Source organism: Chiloscyllium plagiosum, unplaced genomic scaffold, assembly GCF_037043375.1.
Source record: "Chiloscyllium plagiosum isolate Xiang-an unplaced genomic scaffold, Cpla_swu_hap1 HiC_scaffold_5, whole genome shotgun sequence".
In the NCBI taxonomy this organism is placed as follows: Eukaryota; Metazoa; Chordata; class Chondrichthyes; order Orectolobiformes; family Hemiscylliidae; genus Chiloscyllium; species Chiloscyllium plagiosum.
The window spans coordinates 117,098,020-117,117,816 of NW_028270143.1; the positions used below are offsets into that span (position 1 = coordinate 117,098,020).

General features: G+C 44.5%; 1 protein-coding gene across 1 annotated transcript in view; it reads right to left on the minus strand.

The window, feature by feature from the left end:
- Positions 1-896: 896 nt before the first annotated feature.
- Positions 897-19,797, minus strand: part of LOC122550130 (NEDD8 ultimate buster 1-like) — a 67,914-nt gene continuing 49,013 nt past the window's right edge. Inside the window, exons 9-13 of the mRNA XM_043690759.2 lie at positions 13,366-13,473; positions 10,369-10,521; positions 9,282-9,398; positions 4,475-4,556; positions 897-3,113 (exon numbers count right to left, since the gene is read on the minus strand). Coding sequence (XP_043546694.1) covers positions 2,896-3,113; positions 4,475-4,556; positions 9,282-9,398; positions 10,369-10,521; positions 13,366-13,473 — 678 coding nt within the window. The 3' untranslated portion in view covers positions 897-2,895. The remainder of the gene's footprint in view (positions 3,114-4,474; positions 4,557-9,281; positions 9,399-10,368; positions 10,522-13,365; positions 13,474-19,797) is intronic.

The following is a 19,797-nucleotide window of genomic DNA, read 5'->3' on the forward strand; positions in this document are numbered from 1 at the left end:
GTGTTAGTTTTGGAATCACAACTTTCTGACTTTGAGTTGGAAGTGCTACCAGCTCAGCTGCAGGTGACCAGGAACAAAGCAGCGACCCTCTGTACTGGAGCAGTCACCGTGCTGTGCTGCGGTTTCACCAGGGTATAAACACTGAGATGACAAGTATCATCATAAACCACTAACCTCTTCCATTAACTCCAGGCTGGTACAATTACAACATTGAAAAAGCATCTGGATGGGTATACGAATAGAGGGATATGGGCCAAATTCGGCAAATGGGACTGGATTAATTTTGGATATCTGATTGGCATGGATGAGTTGGACCGAAGGGTATGTTCCCACGTTGTATATCTTTACGACACTATGATTCATAACAAACCTTATTCTCTTCATCTGGTGAGCGGTCTGTCGTATGAGGACCCACTTGGTAAAAATGCCCTGATTCTCCTTGCAAGCTTAGACACAGCTCACAAAAATGTCCTCACTGTCTGAAAGGGTGTTTGAAGTACAATGACTAACAACATTCATTAATAAAATCAGGATATCTGGATAAAAAGAAGCATTCAAGGACTGTGGAAGAGAAGGCTTTACTCAGTGTTACTCCCCACAAAGGGAGCTATGCAGTTTCTTCCCCATCTCCCCTCTGCCCTTTATAATCCTCTACATTTAGGTCATTGATGGGATTTGATAGGAATCATTGCTGTGTTTTTGACAGCAGTTGGAGAATTGTAATTATGATCAAATCACTATACATGACTCGTTTCACACTGGTACTAGCATTGTGTTACTAGGAAACTATTCACTGTATTGGGAGGACCTCCAGCCCAAATACACATCCTGTAAGTTCTGTAACATTCTGGATCTGAGGAACACAAGTACCACAGACAGAACAAACTACTCAGGAGTCATTTTAAAACTGTTTATTAAAGTTTATCAGCAGCAGTTTAGATTTGATGCATCAGCTGAATAGACAGGACAGGTATACAATCTGTAAGCATAAAGGGTGGTTCACTATTGGCAGATGAAGAGAAGATTGTGTGTACGTGCATGTTTGTGTGAGTGAATGTGTTTGAGCATGTGTATGTTTGCTAGTACATGTGTGTCAGTGAGAACGTATGTATTTGTGAGTGTGTTTATGGTCATGTGTGCATGTTTGTGAGCATGTCTGACTGTGAATGTGTGTGTGTTTGTGTGTATATTTGTGAATTTGTGCATATCTACGAGTGTGTTTGTGACCGTGTGTTTGTCTGTGAGCATCTGTGTGTTTCTTACCGTGTGTATTTTGAACACGTGCGTGTTTGTGAGCACATATGCATGTGACAACAGTCCAAAGTGACTTGGTATTTGGAAATCAGAGTGACCCATTAGGAACATTGAGGTGGTATTGGCTGTAATCTTCCAAACTTCCTTTGAGAGCAGAATGGTGCCAGAGAAGTATAGAATTGCAAATGTTACACCCTTATTCTAACATGTGTAAGGATGAACCCAGCATATCCAGGCTAGCCAGTTTAATCCGGGAGGGTGGGGGTGGGGGAAGAGAGATTGGAAATAAAAGAATGAAAATGCTAGAAACATTCAGGCAGACTGCATCTCTGGAGAGAGAAACAGCTTTGCCATTTTAGGTTTATCTTTGTGGATTTTTCTTCTTGTTGGTGTGCCATACTATTTTCCTATTTTACGTTGGAGACATCAGACTTGGAAAAAAGCTAGAAATGAAATCAATTTGAAGAACATGAAAGAGTGGGGATGGAAAGAAAGTACAAAGGGAAGGTTTTTGATAATACTGAAGCAGGGAGAGATTAAATGGCAAAACTGTTGGTGATGTGAAGCCAACTGAAGTGATTATGGTAAATCAGAATCATAGAATCCTTACAGTGTGGAAGCCGATCATTCAGCCTATTGGGTCCACACTGACCTTCCAAAGAGCAACCACCCAAATACCCTCCACTTCACTCTACTCCCATAATCCCACTTTCCCCATGGCTAACCCACCTAACCTGCCCATCCCTGGATACAATGGGCAATTTAGCATGGCCCATCCACCTAACCTGCACATCTTTGGACAGTGGGAGGAAACTGGAGCACCCGGAGAAAACCCAGGCAGGCACAGAGAGAGTGTGCAAACTCCACACAGACAGTAACCCCATGGTGGAATCAAATCTGGGTCCCTGGTGCTGTGAGGCAGCAGCACTAACCACTGAACAACCGTGCCATACCAGAAGTGGTGTATTTTTGTTTTACGCTCTTCAGCTGGGTGTGGTAGTGGTAGCAAAACCAACCTTCATTGTTCATCTTTAGTTACCCTTGAAGAACTGCTGGGGAGCCACTATTTTGAATTTCAGCAATCCATTTGATGTCAATACAATGCTGTTAGGGAGGGAATCTCAGCAAGTTCTAACATTGTGAATGACACCAAATGGAGGACCCGGAGGAGAATTAGCAAAAATCACAAGAAGGCATGAATAAACTTATATTATTATTACATGAATTTCACCCACATGTAAGTAAAATCAGGAGGTCACATGTTCCTGAGAAAATAGAGTGTGCAAAGTAATGGAGTGATCTTGAAGTGAAATGAAGGTTGATGCCCCCTGAATGATTGTGGGGGTGTGGGTACAGCCTTTGTCACGTTTGCAGTTCATCCAGGTTATTGGGTGGGTCATGCTTATCTGTTTGTGGTGAGGTCTAAATGACATTTGGACTTGCACATGTTGGCTAGTCATTAAAAATGTTCTCTCTAGGCTCAGTGACACATAGCAACTGGAATTTTTCACAGCAGGGATTAAGCAGGCTGTGCATAAGCAACACTAAGCTGTGTTAATGCACTCTTTCACACAGCAGGTGGGAAATGGGGGAATGCTACTCATTGGAGCCTGCTGTGGGTCTGGTTCAGATCTCAGTGTGTCATGGGGGAGCATTAACCTCTGGCTCAGTCTTTCCCTTTTTTGGGGTGGATGGGGCCTCTTCACACAGCTCACTGCCTTTATTAGTGAGCAAGACCTTATAGGAAGAGATGACAGCTTCCTCATCCTCCAAGGTCACATTGATGTAGTCATCATTATCCTCAGGCAGTAATGCCAGGATTTCTTGAAGGTCCTCAACCTCAGAACTGTCTTGGGTATCTGATAATAAAGAAACAAATGTATCAATCTACATGTTAAAGAAAGACCTATTTAAGTTCATTTATATAGCACGCTTCACATTCTCATCCCAAAGTGCTTAACAATCGATTGAGCACTTTGAGAAGGGTATTGTGCTTTGGTGAGTTGTGCAATTAACTTGTGTACAGCAAGATTCCAGGACCAGCAGTGTGAAAATGATCAATTTTTTTGTATAGGCAGTGTCGGCTGAGGGATCCTTTTTTTTCATAGAATCCCTACAGTGTGGAAGCAGACCGTTCTGCCTATCGGGTCCACACCAATCCTCTGAAGAGTATCCCACCCAGACCCACTACAATAGCCTATCCCTTAACCCTGCATTCTCCATGGCTAGTCCACCTAACCTGTACAGCTTTGGACTGTGGGAGGAAACCCACGCAGACATAGGGAGTATGTACAAACTCCAAAAGCCAGTCGCCCAAAGGTGAAATTGAATCCACATTCTTGGGTGTTGTGAAGCAGCAGTGCTGACCACTGAGCCATCATGCAACCCCATAATACTTGTCAGAGTAGGAGGGGAAAACTCACTGCACTCCTTCAGATTGGGAGAAGGTTTGAGAGCAGATGGTTTAACCTGTCCCCTAAATGATCGCGCTTATTCTCATGCTGATCTGAGGCACAACCACAAGCATGTTTTTTAAAATGCCAAGGCACAAGATGCAGGATTAAAAGAGAGATTTGATCTTCAGTGGAAGGAATGAGATAAATATGTACGGACAGTGCAGACTCAACAATTAAATGGTGGAGGCTGTTGAGATGAAACTGGAATTTGACTGAATTTTGCAAAACCTGTACAGGCTCAAAGGATTTGTACCACTTCAACATGATCTTCCTCCCACTTAATTGAATTCTTACCAACATATCCCATTATTTCTGTGCTCGCTCTTGTTTATCTAACGTTTTCAGTGTATCTATTGCTGAATTTGAAAATTCTTCATAAATATGAAAGGCTGCTGCAAGTTCCCTTTGATACAAGTGGATGAATGGTCTGAGTACTCAGGAAGGTGATTGTTGCACTGCTATTTCTGGGAAGGAGTTCACAGAATCTGCCATCCAGCTGATGTACGAAATTAAACAGAAAGTACACTGGATAGCTGGAGCTCCTTAAGTATGTTCCTATAGAACCCTTGAGACAGGTACCGATGCACCCAGTGTGGATGTGATGTCAGTAAGGAGGAATGACTCTCACTCCATATAAATATGGCTCTGTCCCTCGGGCAAGGGCAAGTGAGGAAGACATACATGCAATGTCCCTTCTGTCACTCTCAGTTACACCACAGGCAGTACATTTTGCAGAATTATTTTATTCACTTTTGCTTTCTTACCTGTAGGTGGAGAGGAAGGGGCTGGTGAGGCTGAAGACGAGTTTTCATCAGCAGTTAGCACTTTTGTGTTCGAAAGTGAATTCTGTTACATCAATTCAAAACGTACATTTAGAAAATGGCTCTGTAATTGTTTCTAAAGTGAAGGCATGCTAATAATGATGTTAATTCTCAAATTCAATTCAACTCAATTTTAGGAACAGGAGTAGATTATTTAGCTCCTTGAGCCTGATCTCTCATTTAATGACTATGATTGATCTGCATCCTAACCAGTTTGTCCCATATCCCCTAAATCTTTAAAACAAAGAAGTAGGAGCAGGAATAGGCCATTTGGCCCATCAAGTCTGCTGTGCTATTCAATGTGATCTTGGCTGATCCTCTATCTCAACACCCTACTTACACTGTCTCCCTATATCTCTTAATGCCTTTTGGGTCTAGAAATCTGTTTCTTTATTAGATATGTTTAGTGACTTGATCTCCACAGCCTCATATGGTAGAGAATTCCACAAGTTGACCATCCTCTGTGTGAAGATATCTTTCCTCATCTCAGTCCTAAATGGCCTACCCCACAGCCTGAGACCATGGCTCTTTGTTCTGGACATCCAGACAACCCCACATCCTGTCTGTCCAGCCCCTTCAGAATTTTAAATGTTTCAATTAAATCCCTCTCAGGCTTCTAAACTTCAATAAATACTAGTTTCTCCTCATATGACAATTTTGCCATTCTTGAAATCAGTCTGGTGAACGTTGGTTGCATCTCCCTCTATGACAAGCATATCTTTCCTTAGATAAAGAGACCAAAACTGCACAAAATCCCAGGTATGGTCTTACCATGATGCTGTACAGCTACAGAAACACTTGCTTGCTCCTGTACTCAAACCCCATTGTAATTAAGACAACAAACTATTTACTTTCTGAACTGCTCACTATACCTATCTGCTTGATTTCAGTGACTGACATACAAGAACATTCAGATGCCTTTGTTTAACAACATTTCCAAACCATCACCATTTAAATAATTCTGTCATTCTGCTTTACCTACTGAAGTGGACAACTTTACACTTAACTATGTCATGCATTTGACATGTTTTTGCCCATTCCTTCAACTTGTTTCAACCTTCCTGAAGCTTCTTTACATCCTCCTCATCACACACACTCCTGCCTAGATTTGTGTCATCAGCAAACTTGGAAATATTACATTTGATTCCCGCTTCCAAATTGATGGTATATATTATGAATGGTTAGAGCCTGGGCATTAATTCAAGCTGTACCTACCAGCCACCATCTTCTGTTGCAAAGAAAACCTATTTATTCCTAATGTTTCCTGCCTACCAACCAGTACTTAATCCATGTCAATTATTACCAACAATCCATGTCCTTTGATTTTGCATCTTGTCCAGGAGTTTATCAAAAACTTCCTGAAAATACACTAGATCTACTGGTTCTCCCTTATCTATTATACTCATTGCAGCTTCAAAAATTCCCATAGGTTTGTCAAACATGATATCACTTTCATAAGGCCATGCTACTTTTGTCTAATCCTATTGGTATTTTCTAAGTTTCTGATTATTGCAATTTTTATAATAGATACTAGCATTTTTAATACTACCAATGTTAATCTCAGCAGTCTGCAATTCCATTTTCTTCTTTCCTCCTTTTTCAAATCGTGTGATAACATTTACAGTATGCAATTTGCTCGGACTGCTACAAGAATCTACAGAACTTGAGAAGGTAACAAGTACATCCATTATTTTCCATGGCCTCTTCTATTAGTGCCCTGGCCTGTAGACTTTCAGGCATTGAGGATTTATTAGCTTTCAGCCTCATTGATTTCCCCAGTACTTCTTTTTCACTAATACTAATTTCCTTCAATTCTTCCTTCTCATTGGATGCTTGGCTGGAAAGTTATTTGTGTCTTCTTCCATGAATGTAGAACTAAAGTAGCTGTTCAGTTATAGAGCCATAGAGATATACAGCACGGAAACAGACCTTTTGGACCAACTTGTCCATGCTGACCACATATCCTAAATTAATCTAGTCCCATTTGCCAGCATTTGGCTCATATCCCTCTAAAACTGTTCTATTCTGTTGTACTGGCCTCCACCACTTCCACTGGCAGCTCATTCCATATATGCACTACCCTCTATATGAAAAAGTTGTCCCTTAGGTCAGTTTTAAATCTTTCCCCTCCCACCCTTAACTTATGTCCTCTAGTTCTGGACTCCCCAATACAGGGAAAATACATTGACTATTTACCATATCCATGCCCCTCATGATTTTATAAACCGCTACAAGGTCACCCCTCAGCCTCTGAGGCTTCAGGGAAAACAGTCCTCGCGAATTCAGCTTCTCCCCATAGCTCAGACCTACCAATTCTTGTAAATCTTTTCTGAACCCTTTCAAGTTTCACAACATCCTTCCTGGAGGAGGGAGACTAGAATTGCACACAACATTCCAAAAGTGGCCTAACCAATGTCCAGTACAGCCGCAAAATGACCTCCCAACTCCTATACTCAATGCTTTGACCAATAAAGGAGATTGCTCTAACACTTCCTTGTTCTCCATTATCAATTCTCCCATTTTGGACTGAAGGGTCCTATATTTGCCTTTACTTTTTTTTTCTTTGTAGAGATACGTTTACAGTGACTTTTAATGCTCTTTGCACAATTATCAAATTTCATCTTGATCCTCTTCTTCAATCTCTTCTTCATTCTCCTATGCTGAATTCTAAATTGCTCTCAATTCTCAGCCTTGTTACTTTTTCTAGCAACCGTATATCTTTCATTTTTCTTATTCTTAATTTATTTTGTTAGCCATGGTCTGGCCACTTTTGATTTTGTTTCTTGGTATCAGAAAGTAATGCATAACTGTTGCAATGCATGCATTTGTTCTTTAAATATTAACCATTACTCATCCTCTATCAAATCTTTTATTAAGGTTATTCAAGCTATTATAGCCAGTTCACCCCTTCATAATTTCCTCTGTTTAACTTAGAATCCTAGTTTCAGATTGAACTACTTCACTTTCCATCCTGACGAAGAATTCTATGTTATGGTCATTCTTCCTTAAAGAACTCTGCACAAGTTGACAATTAACCTCCTCTCATTGCAGAAAACCAAATCTAGGATAGCCCGTTCCCCAGTTTATTCCTCAATACACTGGTCTAAAAAAAATTCTGCACATACTCCAGGAATCAATTCACAATGTATTATTTCTAATGTGTGTTTGTCCAGTCTGTACAAAGATTAAAATCACCCATGATTATTGTCGTACCATTTTTACATGTTAAGCAAAATTATATCACTCTCACATTTAAAATTAACAACTGATCCAGCAGCAATCATTTGCAACTCCTTAGATCCTGAAGCAGTCCATACCCAAATGCAGCAAGATCTGGACTATATCAAAACTTGAACTAATAATTGGTCAGCAGTATTTGTGTCAAGTAATGACAATCTCCAGCAAGAGAGAATCTCTACTTCTCCCTTTAACGTTCAGTGGGATTGCCATCATTGAATGCCACACTATCAACATCCTGCGGGTTACCATTGACAAAAAAATTCAACCAGATAAATACTAGCCAATAAATATCTAAATGTCACTAGGTACCTGCTCTGACTTTCAGGAATTGTCAGCATCTATCTCGCCCCCATCAGCTGGTAGGATAGGAAACTGCATTTTAATGAGGCCAGAAACAATCAAGCTGCCTTGGCCTACGAGGCTACAAACATCAACAATTCAGGAATACCATAGCTATTCAATATCACACAGAGACATGGCCTCACCCGACTCCATCCCCGAAACCACTTCGGTGACTGCAACCTCCAAACCTCGAGCATGGTACATGTCCCATTCCCATCACCCCATCGCTGCAGCCAAAGCTAGAATCCTCTCTCTATCTCTCTTTCCTTCTTTAAGAGGCATTTACCAAGGTTTTGGCCACCGGTCCCTTTTACCTTTATCTGTGGCTTGCTGTCGAATATTACCTGATAGAGCTCTTATGAAGAGGTGCTAGATAAATCTAAGTTGCTGTTGTTATAAACACAACTTGGACTGGGGTGGACAAAGTTAAAAATCAGAGTCTAGATTAGAGTGGTGTTGAAAAAGCGCAGCACGTCAGGCAGCATCCAAGGAGCAGGAAAACCGACGTTTCGGCTCATTCCTGATGAAGGGCTTTTGCCCAAAACGTCAGTTTTCCTGCTTCTCGGATGCTGCCTGACAAGCTGTGCCTTTCCAGCACCACTTTAATCTCGACTCTGATCTCCAGCATCTGCAGTTCTCACTTTCACCAAGTTAAAAATTACACACCACCAGGTTTTAGTCCAATTTGTTTTCACAGAATTACACTTTATTTTGCTCAAAAATTGCATTAATCCACGTAAATCTATGCAGAGGGTTTGTCAGTGACTCAGCATTGGGACACAGACTAACTTCACACCTACTGTTAGAAACACTGAGCTATCTTGAGAATTTAATTTAAAAGTAGTTCTGGGATTTACATAGCAAAGAACAGAAACCAGCATATCCCATGCTAAAAGATGAAAGACTTAATCTAAAATTGTTTAATGTATCAGATCTCCATGACCCGGGACTCCTTTAGCTGTAAATTCTGTGTTCAGGATCTTATTCTCCACAACCTAATGAAGAAGTAGCACTCCGAAAAACTAGTGTTTCCAAATAGAGCTGTTGGACCATAACCTGGCGTTGTGTGATTTTTAACGTTGTTGTAAACAGCCCAGTTAAAGTTGCGAAGGAATTCATCACCTCGTGTAACGTGTAAATCTATCCACTCTCATGACTTCAATTTTACCTGGTTTCCCTGATCAGGCCTCCTGTTCTCCTCGGGTACATCAGTACTACTCTCTGTAGCCCGTCTGCTCAGTCGCTGTCTTCTTTCATCCACTTCTCTCTTTTGCTGTTGAGCTCTCTGTTTGAAATCAGGAAGTAAAAGTTGATTCACTTAAGAGCGGCTGATGGTTTCTGGCAAGAGTTTAACAAATGGAGTCTACGTGATGGAAATCTTTCCCAGATGTAAAAGCTCTAGCTCCAATCTCCCTGATGAGGCTAAGACCAGCAGCAACATTGCAATGTAAAAAGGGTATCTACATCATCAGTGAGCCATTCTCCAAAATATTCCACTGGCTGGTGTATGTTTAAACGATGATTTAAAGTCGAAACGTGTGGGCCTGGGAAAGTACACAGGTCAGGCAGTATCCAGGAACAGGAGAGTCAACCTTTCAGGCATTAGCCCTGAGGGTTTATGCCCAAAACGTCAGATCCTCGGATGCTGCCTGACCCGCTGTGCTTTTCCAGTGCCACACTTTTCAACTCTGACTCTCCAGTATCTGCAGTCCTCACTTTCTCCTAAATGATGATTTAAGTTCACTTTTGGCAACGAAGATACATGAATCATTGCATGTCACCATTTGTTGGAGATGGAGGCCTTCAGACCCTCTTGGTGAAGGGAAGGGAGGGCACCATTAACTCAAATCACAACCACAATCTCACCAATAGATACGTGGACTGGGGACTGGATCCCATTTGACACATTGAGACATGTACAATTTGCAACAGTGGAACCTTACTATTTCAGAAAGGATTAGAGTGGCTTAGCACCAGGGATCTGTGTTTGAGTCTACCCTCTGACGACTGTCTGTGCGAAGTTTGCACTCTGCGTGAGTTTCCTCCCATGGTCCAGAGATATGCAGGTTTGGTGGATTAGCCATGGGAAATGCAGGGGTAGTGGGCTGGGTCTAGGTGGGATGTTTTTGTAGGGTCAGAATGGACTTGATGGGCCAAATGGCCCCTTTCTGCACTGTTATGATTCTCTGATTGACTTCTGCAGTCTGTTTCTCAAAGTGCTAACGCCTTCATGTGAAACAATGACTTGCACTAACCTCCCTTCTTTTTCTAATGCACATCTTGGCATCCTCGATGTTGCCCTCAGTGGCCCGTAAGGCAAGTCGAGCTTCCCGGATGGTGAATCCTTGATTTACAAGGTCAGCCACGTCTGAATCATCCAATCTCAAACGATCCAGTAGTATCTCTGCCTGAATATAGATTGAAGAGGGACAAACAACTCCTTCAGTTACACTAACTCATTCACTTCATAATTAATTCACTCGCATTAATCTCAGTAAAATGGAGCACAGAGTTCATGCTGTGAAGCTGCTGAATTCAATATTGAGTCCTCAAGTGTTGAAGCGGGAAATGAGGTGTTGTACCTCCAGCTTGTGGTGGAATTTTCTGGAACTCTGCCACAGACCCAGGATGGAAATATCAGCACGAGGGCAAGATGGTTCATTGAAATGGCACATGACTAGCAGGTTGGGGCCATATCCTACAAGCGGAGTGGGGGGTGCTCAGTAAAAGTGGTGACCTGTTGCGCGCTCAGTCTAACCATTGTAATGAGACCCGCATTGTGAGCAGTGAATGCAGTAGGCTAAGTAAAAACAAAAAGAACTGCGGATGCTGTAAATCAGGAACAAAAACAAATTGCTGGAAAAGCTCAGCAGGTCTGGCAGAGAAATCAGAATTAACCTTTTGGGTCTAGTGACCCTTCCTCAGAATAGATGGTAGCTTGGAAAATGTTGGTTTATATACAGAATGCAGGGTGGGGGCAGGGGGTAAGGAGTAAATGCAAGAGCCCAAAGAGAGAGATTTAACTGCAGGTTAAGATAGTAGGAGGGGTTAATTAAAACTAAGAGTTGTATTCCATGGAATTTGGAAAGCTAAATGGTGATTGAATGAAAAAGAAAAAGTGGGCGGCACGGTGGCACAGTGGTTAGCACTGCTGCCTCACAGCGCTGGAGACCAGGGTTCAATTCCTGCCTCAGGCGACTGACTGTGTGGAGTTTGCACGTTCTCCCCGTGTCTGCGTGGGTTTCCTCCAGGTGCTCCGGTTTCCTCCCACAGTCAAAAGATGTGCAGGTCAGGTGAATTGGCCATGCTAAATTGCCCGTAGTGTTAGGTAAGAGGTAAATGTAGGGGTATGGGTAGGTTGCGCTTCGGCGGGTCGGTGTGGGCTTGTTGGGCCGAAGGGCCTGTTTTCACACTGTAATGTAATCTAAAAAAAAAAATGAACAGTTGGACAGATACAGGAGTTGTTAATGATCTGACTGGAAGGGTGAATAGTTGTAATTGCAGACTGTTCGTGGCTAACAATAGGTAATATGTAATGGCAGACTGTGACAACAAGGCCTGGTGTGTGGAGTAGGGGGCTAGAACATGGGCGAGTTCTTGCCCTAAAATTGTTGAACTCGATATTGAGTCCGGAGGATACAGAGTCCTACCTTGCCCTCTCTTTCACCTGTGGTCCATCTCTGATTCCTTTCATGGGTCTGTGGCAGAGTTCCAGAAAATTCCACCACACGCTGGAGGTACAACACCTCATTTCCCGCTTCAGCACTTGAGGACTCAATATTGAATTCAGCAGCTTCCTCAACATCTTTGTTTCCATTCCCACAGCCACTCATATCCACCAACTCCCACAATTCCCTGGACTATACATGATCACACCCTGCTTCCTGCAAAGACTCCATTCCATTCTCCCAGCTCCACTGTCTGTCTCATATGTTCTGATGAGGCCAATTTCAACAAGGGAGTCTCCGAAACGTCCACCTTCTTCCAGCACCATTGTCGACAGGACCCTCAACTGGGTCTGACACATCTCCTGCACTTCAGCCCTCACCCCTCCCTTCCTTCCCGCAACAGCAATAGGATTCCCCTCGTCCTTACTACCATCTCACCAGCATCCACATCCAGAAGATCATCAGTCGCCATTTAGAGTCATAGATGTACAGCACAGAAACAGACACTTCGGTCTAACTTGTCCATGCCGACCAGATATCCCAATCCAATCTAGTCCCATCTGCCAGCACCCAGCCCATATCCCTCCAAACCCTTCCTATTCATATATCCATCCAGAAGCCTTTTAAATGTTGCATTTGTACCAGCCTCCACCACTTCCTCGGTAGCTCATTCCATACACGTACCATCCTGTGTGTGAAAAAGTTGCTCCGTAGGTCTCTTTTATATCTTTCCCCCCTCACCTGTTTAAAATCTTTTCCATCAATATTAATACAGTTGTATCACTTTTCATGCCCCATATAGCAAGGTCTCAAATTACATTATGTTGTGGATGATTTTGCAGTTGTGTTTGCTGACCTTTAAACCTTTCATCATCAAACAATGAACTGAAGATGCTGAAAATCTGAAACAAAAACAGAAATTGCTGGAGAAACTTGACATCTGGCAGCATCTGCGGAGAGAGAAATGAGGTAACGTTTCAAATCCTGCTCTGAAGAAAGGTCACTGGACCTGAAACATTAATTCTGCTCTCCTGCTCCCCAAATGCTTCGAGTCCTGCTGAGTTTCTCCAGCAATTTCTGTGTTCATTTCTGGTGCTCACCTTGTTTTCAAGTATCTCCTTGGACTTGTTCATCATGATCACTATGAACTGTTCCAGCCCAACAACTTTCAGGGATAGCTGTGATTTTCCAGTTCCAGCCTTTAGCACCTCCCTCTTTTTAATTGCTCCAATATTTGCGGACATGCTTTTTCTTCCAAAACTCTGGAATTACCCCCTTAACCTTGTGAGCTTTGTCTTCTCCTTAAACATACCAATTTTGACTAAGCTTTTGGCCACCTCCTTTTGCAGCTCAGCATCAGATTTTGTATTGCAATCATTCCCCATTGGATATTTTATTCTGTTAAAGGAAATTGCAGGTTTCATTGTTGTTGCTGTTGAAGGAGACCCCCACCTAATGCACCCATCACCAACTACACCATCAACAAGTGCTTTTACCTTCAGGGTAGGAATGCAGATCATGCACCAACTTACAAAAAAAAGACGACTGGAGTTTTTCCTCTTTAACTAAAGCTAAACATTTTACCTTATTTAGGTTCTGCACAGCATCTTTCTCCATCTGGTTGTGATAAAACCACACCCCCCACAGCACATAGAGCCGAAGGGACAGTATGTGATGTCTCCCACTGTCATCCTGCAGAGAGAAAAGTGGACAGTTCCTGAGAAGACACTTTTGAATAGGTTTCATTAAAAGCTGCTGCACTGTTGCATTAGCAGCTGAGGCTGTCTGGAACATGCAACTATATTCTTTTAGTCTGAGTCCACCTCAGACTAAATGCATCAAGCATTTTAGGATGCTCCATGTCTTTTGCACCTCCCCCAGTTGTGGTTTCTGAAATGGTTTTGCCTTTCTCAACAGATTTGAAGGTACTGGCCAATTGCCGCACTATTAATCCTGAGGCCTTAATAATGTTCTGGGGACTGTTTTAAAAAATTCTCAAGGTCAAGGACCAGGCTCGCAGGAAAGTAGTCTGACACAGAACAAACAGCCAAGAGGCGAGTCTGCTAGAATATAAGTGTTTTATTCCCCGCAGTGTCACCACAACCAGTCTCGTACTTACAACGGGTCTGGCTTATACTCACTCTACATGTTACCAAAACTGGGAGCCGTCAGTTCTCGTAGAGCGGTTGCCAACAACCCACGCTCGGCGGTTAAACGTAACCCCGGAGCAGACTCTACCGAACTGGAGACTTCTCCAGCTGATATACTCTTTTCCAGATATAAACATTCATGTGAACAGCAGAGCAAGGCTAAAAAACATATTCCATTCTGGTTACATACAGATAAGACGATTCACACGGGAAGGTGTATAATTGTATAATAAGATTCACACGGGACTAAGCGACACCTTCCATTTTCGGTTAGAGCAGAGCAAGGCTAAAAAACACATTCCATTCTGGTTATTCACACGGGAAGGTGTATAACAAGATTCACACGGGACCAAGCGACACCTTCCATTTTCGGTTAGATTCACACATGTATTGGGACACAATTTTAACCCTTTCACCACATTCCACTGCTTGGCCCAATACATGTGTTGCATAATGATTCACACATGTATTGGGACATAATTTTACACCACATTCCACTGCTTGACCCAATACATGTGTTACATTATGCCCATATGTATTCTTTCTAACAAGCGCCTACGTACACGCCAAATATACAAGCAAGTCAGGACATTACAGCATGTTAAAATCACCAGGACCGCTACCAGGACCGACAAGGGTGGGAACAGGAATGTCCCCGCAGTGGAAGACATACCACTCAATATGTCCCACCAATGATGAGCTGACTCCACGTCCACTACACGGGCAGCATGTACTACCTCCTGTCCATGTATAAAGGTAGACACCGTAACCTTGGTGACATTGGTTTGATGCTTTCGTAATATCTGCTTAAGCTCCTCGGATCGGTCCAATGCTCGCTTAAACCGATCCAGGGAAATGTTCCAGGGATTCCTCAGCACTTTCCACTGCACCTTGGTAAAGTGGCGAGCACTGCTATAAGTGGTCAACAAATAGGTGTGATTCTGCCAGTGCCACTGATAGACATTTGAGAGGCATCCCGAGAACGGTGCTGAGGGAAGCATAGGATGTGGATTATTGGTAGCCACACAGAGCGTGTGTGGCCCAATCTGCCACATCATGTCCCTTGGAGTCTCAACAGTCCATTCGCACAGGGCCGTTCCCTTAGTCAAGCAAGGGTCCCGATACCTGTCCATCAGTAGGCAAGTTTTCCCCTGATCAGTCTGTTCACAAGCGGACAGATCATAGGTAATATTGGTATCCGGGCTAAACCACTGTCCCCTTGTCTTCAGAAAATAATATCCAGAAGATGTAATCACTGGTAATACATAATATCGACAGACCGTAACAGTGTGGGTTACATTCATGGTAACAAAGTATCCGTTACACATAGTTGCGTTACACCATGTTCGCTCTGGATGGGTTATCATCCACAATTTCTCAGATACATTCCATAGTCCCCTCCACGCCTGTACATTGGGGGATGTTACCACACGCAAAAAGCGTTCTTTCTGTATTTGAGCATGCAACATTTGAATATGACAGGCAGTCCAATTTAACTGAGCCGTAATGTTCTCAAACAGTTCCTGAGTGGCACCCCAGACATCCAGTTCCCATTGCAGAGATCGTATCATTATTTCAGCTGTCTCTCCTTGAGTCATCATTACGGATGGCATCCACCTTCCAATAGTATGTAGTCCTTGTGAGGTGGCCTGTCCCGTGTTAGATAATTTAGTACGGGTTACCTCAGAGTCAATGGCATTCGAGATACCCATAACAGTTCCTGCGCCTCCCAGCAGGGTGTTGTACCACGCTCGTCGCCGCCTCTTGGTATGACACTCGGGTATGAGGGGCAACTGTACCCGCCAATGAACATCAGTGTGCAGTACCGCCCGGGCCATCTGTTGACAAGTTGACATAATAGGGGCCAACTGTGTTCGATGCGACCGCACGCCCCCCGTGGCTGGCCCGCCCCGCGTGGGGTTTAATAACGCCTCAGACGGGGCGTTCGTCGAGGGCAGTACCATTATTAACCACATGAATCGATGACGATTCCGAATATCGGTGGCATTGCGCAGCCACAGATCTTCCCCCCGAGCTGTGACGCTCCAATGAGTCCCCGTTGTCCCGCATGTCTGGGTGCGTCGGTCCCACAAACACGTCTTGACTTGGGCATTTACCACCAGGGTGCAATTAGGCGGTATGAACGATATGTCATATTTTTCCCCATCCCGGCGCATGTAGCACTGTGCACACGTGTACAATTGACAGTCGCTGGTGAGAGTCAGAACAACGCACTGCTGACCGGGTTCACATGTAAAATCGTCCTGCGTCTGTCGCTGGCTACTGGCCTCCCACCGCACCTCATGGCGGGCGACCGGTACCAGCGTCTAGGCCGTGATACCGATGCCCTGGAGTGGCCATCCGATCGCGAACATCGCCAATAGGAGTCGCAATCCCCATGACCACCCCATGTTCAAGGCGGAGGGTCAGCCTGCGGGTGCATAGCAATTACAACATTATTTAGGTCTCACGTAAGTAGCACTGGTTCGCCGGGACGTTTGCCCAGGTCGGGTCCCCGGGGTACATAATGGTGACCAGACTGTCCTTCCCCTGTGCTATGATTTCGGCCGGCCTGGGGGGGCCGGTCGTCTGGCGCACCCATACCTTGGCCCCCTTAGTGTCAGTAGACCCAAATCCCCCCGTAACGGGAGCTCCCGTCTCTTCCACCGTTGTAAGGTTACATGGCTTAATGACCAATTGCGCTATTCTGTCCCCCTTCTGTATCACGTAAGGTTCAGCGGTGATGTTGACCAGGATCACCCCCAACTCCCCTTGGTAGTCTGCGTCAATTACGCCTGCCATCACATCAATCCCCTTTAGTGACAGTCCCGACCGCGGGAGGATATGCCCATAGGTTCCAGGGGGACAAATCAATCCTAACCCGGTCTTAATCACCATAGGTTTCTGTTGGATCAAAGTCTGGGCAGTTAGTGCTCGTAGGTCCAGTCCAGCCGAAGCCGGCGTGGCCCTTACGGGAATATCAGCTTCCTCAGCGAATTTCCACATTTTAATAGGCTGAGTCTTTGGGGTATCACATACTCGTATCATCCTATTCAAGGGTGTTACCCCATTTCCTAATGGGCGGTTATTAATTTGTTTCACCACCCGAATTAGTTGCTTCCTCCAACCCGTTAAGTCATTGCAACCTCCTGCTTTTCGTAGTGAGGACTTCAGAAGCCCATTCATTCGTTCTATAAGTCCCGCAGCTTGTGGGTGATAGGGTACATGATAAACCCATTCCACGTGGTTATCGTGACACCACTGCTTTACCGCCCTTCCTGTGAAATGGGAGCCATTGTCACTCTGGACCTGTATGGGCAATCCATAAAATTGTTCAATCAAATCTAAACATCGCAAGGTAGCCTGTTGATTGTTGTGACGACAGGGATGGGCTACCAAAACCCCAGACACAGTGTCCACAGCTGTACATATGTGGTTACATCCTTGTGAGGAGGGTAAGGGACCCACAAAGTCCATTTGCCAGCTCTGTCCCGGACCATCCCCCCGATGGATATGTCCCATCATGTGTTGGGGCACTCCCTGCCGCTGATGTTGACACTGCTCACACTGGTTTACTGCAGTCTTAACATCATCTACCATAAGATCTATTCCTCGGTCTCGAGCCCAGTGCAAGGTTCCTTGCACTCCCCAGTGCCCAGCCTTAAGGTGTGCCCATCTAGCTAGGTCCACTGAGGTGCCCCTTTGCACCATCATGGTTCGGACGATACCATCCACATATCGGTTATGTAGAGCTTCCACATCATTTCGAGATGTATGGGCATCTACGTGGGTGATGTATATGACCAGGTATTGAGCTTTCTCCCATATATCTTCCCATAACTGTTTACCCCACACTTCCCTATTCTGGATCATCCACTGATTGGCCTGCCAAGTTGGCATCCATTGTGTCATGCCGTTAACCACTGACCACGAGTCAGAGAACAAACAAACTCCCATGACCCCTGCTTGCATGACTACCATATGCACTGCTTTTAATTCTGCCCACTGACTACTTTTTCCCTCCCCTAATTCTTCTAGGGTAGTGCCTTGTTTTGGGTTAAAGGCGGCAGCTTTCCATCTACGCTGTCCCGCTTTCCATTGGGCTGACCCATCTACGAACCAAGCCGTGGCTTGTTCATCCGGGGTCAGTTCATCATACCGTTTTCCCATCTTAACGGGTGATTCCTTGTATTCAATCACCTCAAACCGCTTTTCCCCTTCCTCAGGGGCCTCCGCCACTTGCTCATGTAGGACTGACACTCCTTTCTGTCCAGTCCGCACTCTCTCCGACACATACCATTTCCATTTAATGATGCTGCTCTCTTGGGCAGTTCCTATTCGGTGGGTAGTGGGGTCACTAAGTACCCACGGAAGAATAGGGATAGCTGTTCTCATGATCACTTCATGTCCAATGGTCAGGGCTTCGGTTTCCACCAAGCCCCAGTAGCATGCTAATAACTGTTTCTCAAAGGGGGTATACCGTTCCCCTGCCGGGGGTAATTTTCGGGACCAAAATCCCAGTGGCTTACGGGTTCTTTCCTGTTTTTGCCATAAGCTCCAATTGGCATAATCCCCCTGTGCTGAGACTTGCAGTTCTACAGGTCCTGACTGTATCTTTCCCAAGGATACAGCTTGCTGTATCGCTTGCTTGGCCATTTCAAATGCAGTTTGATGGACCTCCGTCCATTCGAACGCTGCCTTTTTCCTCGTAACTCGATACAGAGGTTTTAAAATTTGTCCTAAATGGGGAATATGCTGTCTCCAGAATCCGAATAACCCAATAAATTGCTGCACGTCCTTCTGGGTGTGAGGGACGGCAAAGACCTGAATCTTATTTTTAGCTTTCGCAGTGATTTCCCTTTCCCCCTTGTTCCACACGATTCCTAAGAATTTTACCGTTTGTGAGGGACCCTGGATTTTGGCTGGGTTGATCTCCCACCCATATCCTCGCATATGTTGAACCAGTTGGTCCAGCAATTCCTGAACCTGCTTCTGACTTGTCCCCTGTATCATCATATCGTCAATATAGTGCGAGATCATCACTTCGTCAGGCACTTTAAAGGCAGCCAAGTGTTCTGCAACTATCCGGTGGCAGATAGTAGGGCTATGCAGATATCCTTGGGGCAGTCGCGTGAACGTGAATTGTCTACCCTCCCAAGTGAATGCGAACTGTTCCTGCCTATCTTCGGGAATAGGAATTGTGAAGAAGGCATTAGCCAAATCAATTACTCCGTACCACACCCCTGGATGATGTTGGATTCGTCCTATAATAGTGACGGCATCCGGGACCGCTGCCGTCAAGGCCGGAGTGTGACGGTTTAGTTGCCGATAATCTACCGTCATCCGCCATGACCCATCGGCTTTATGTACGGGCCATAAGGGGTTATTCCACGCCGTGGTGCATGTCCTAAGCACTCCCGCTTCCAAATAATCCTTAATTGTGGCGGATATTTCTTTATGTCCGCCGGGAATCCTATACTGTCTAAGACTTATTACGCGATCGGCGATCGGGATGGGGAAGGGGTCCATTTTAACCTTTCCCACTAACACCGTCCTACAGCGCAAAGCCATTTTCGTGATTCCAAATTCAAACTTCCCTTGTTGGAGGTGAAGTGTTAAACCGGCCAGAATGTCCATTCCCAGGATCCATTCTCTAACCGGTGTAATGATAATTGAATAAGTTTTAATGGGCATTGTACCTATCTTTAGGGGCAATTGTACTGTTTTTCCTTCAATCAGATTACCTCCCAGCCCAACCAGCGTGACTGGGGTTCCTTTAAACTTATGGGGCGTCCCATAGATTAAGGTGGCCTCCGCCCCTGTGTCCACTAGAGCCATAACGGTTTGGACGGATTTGCGCCAATAG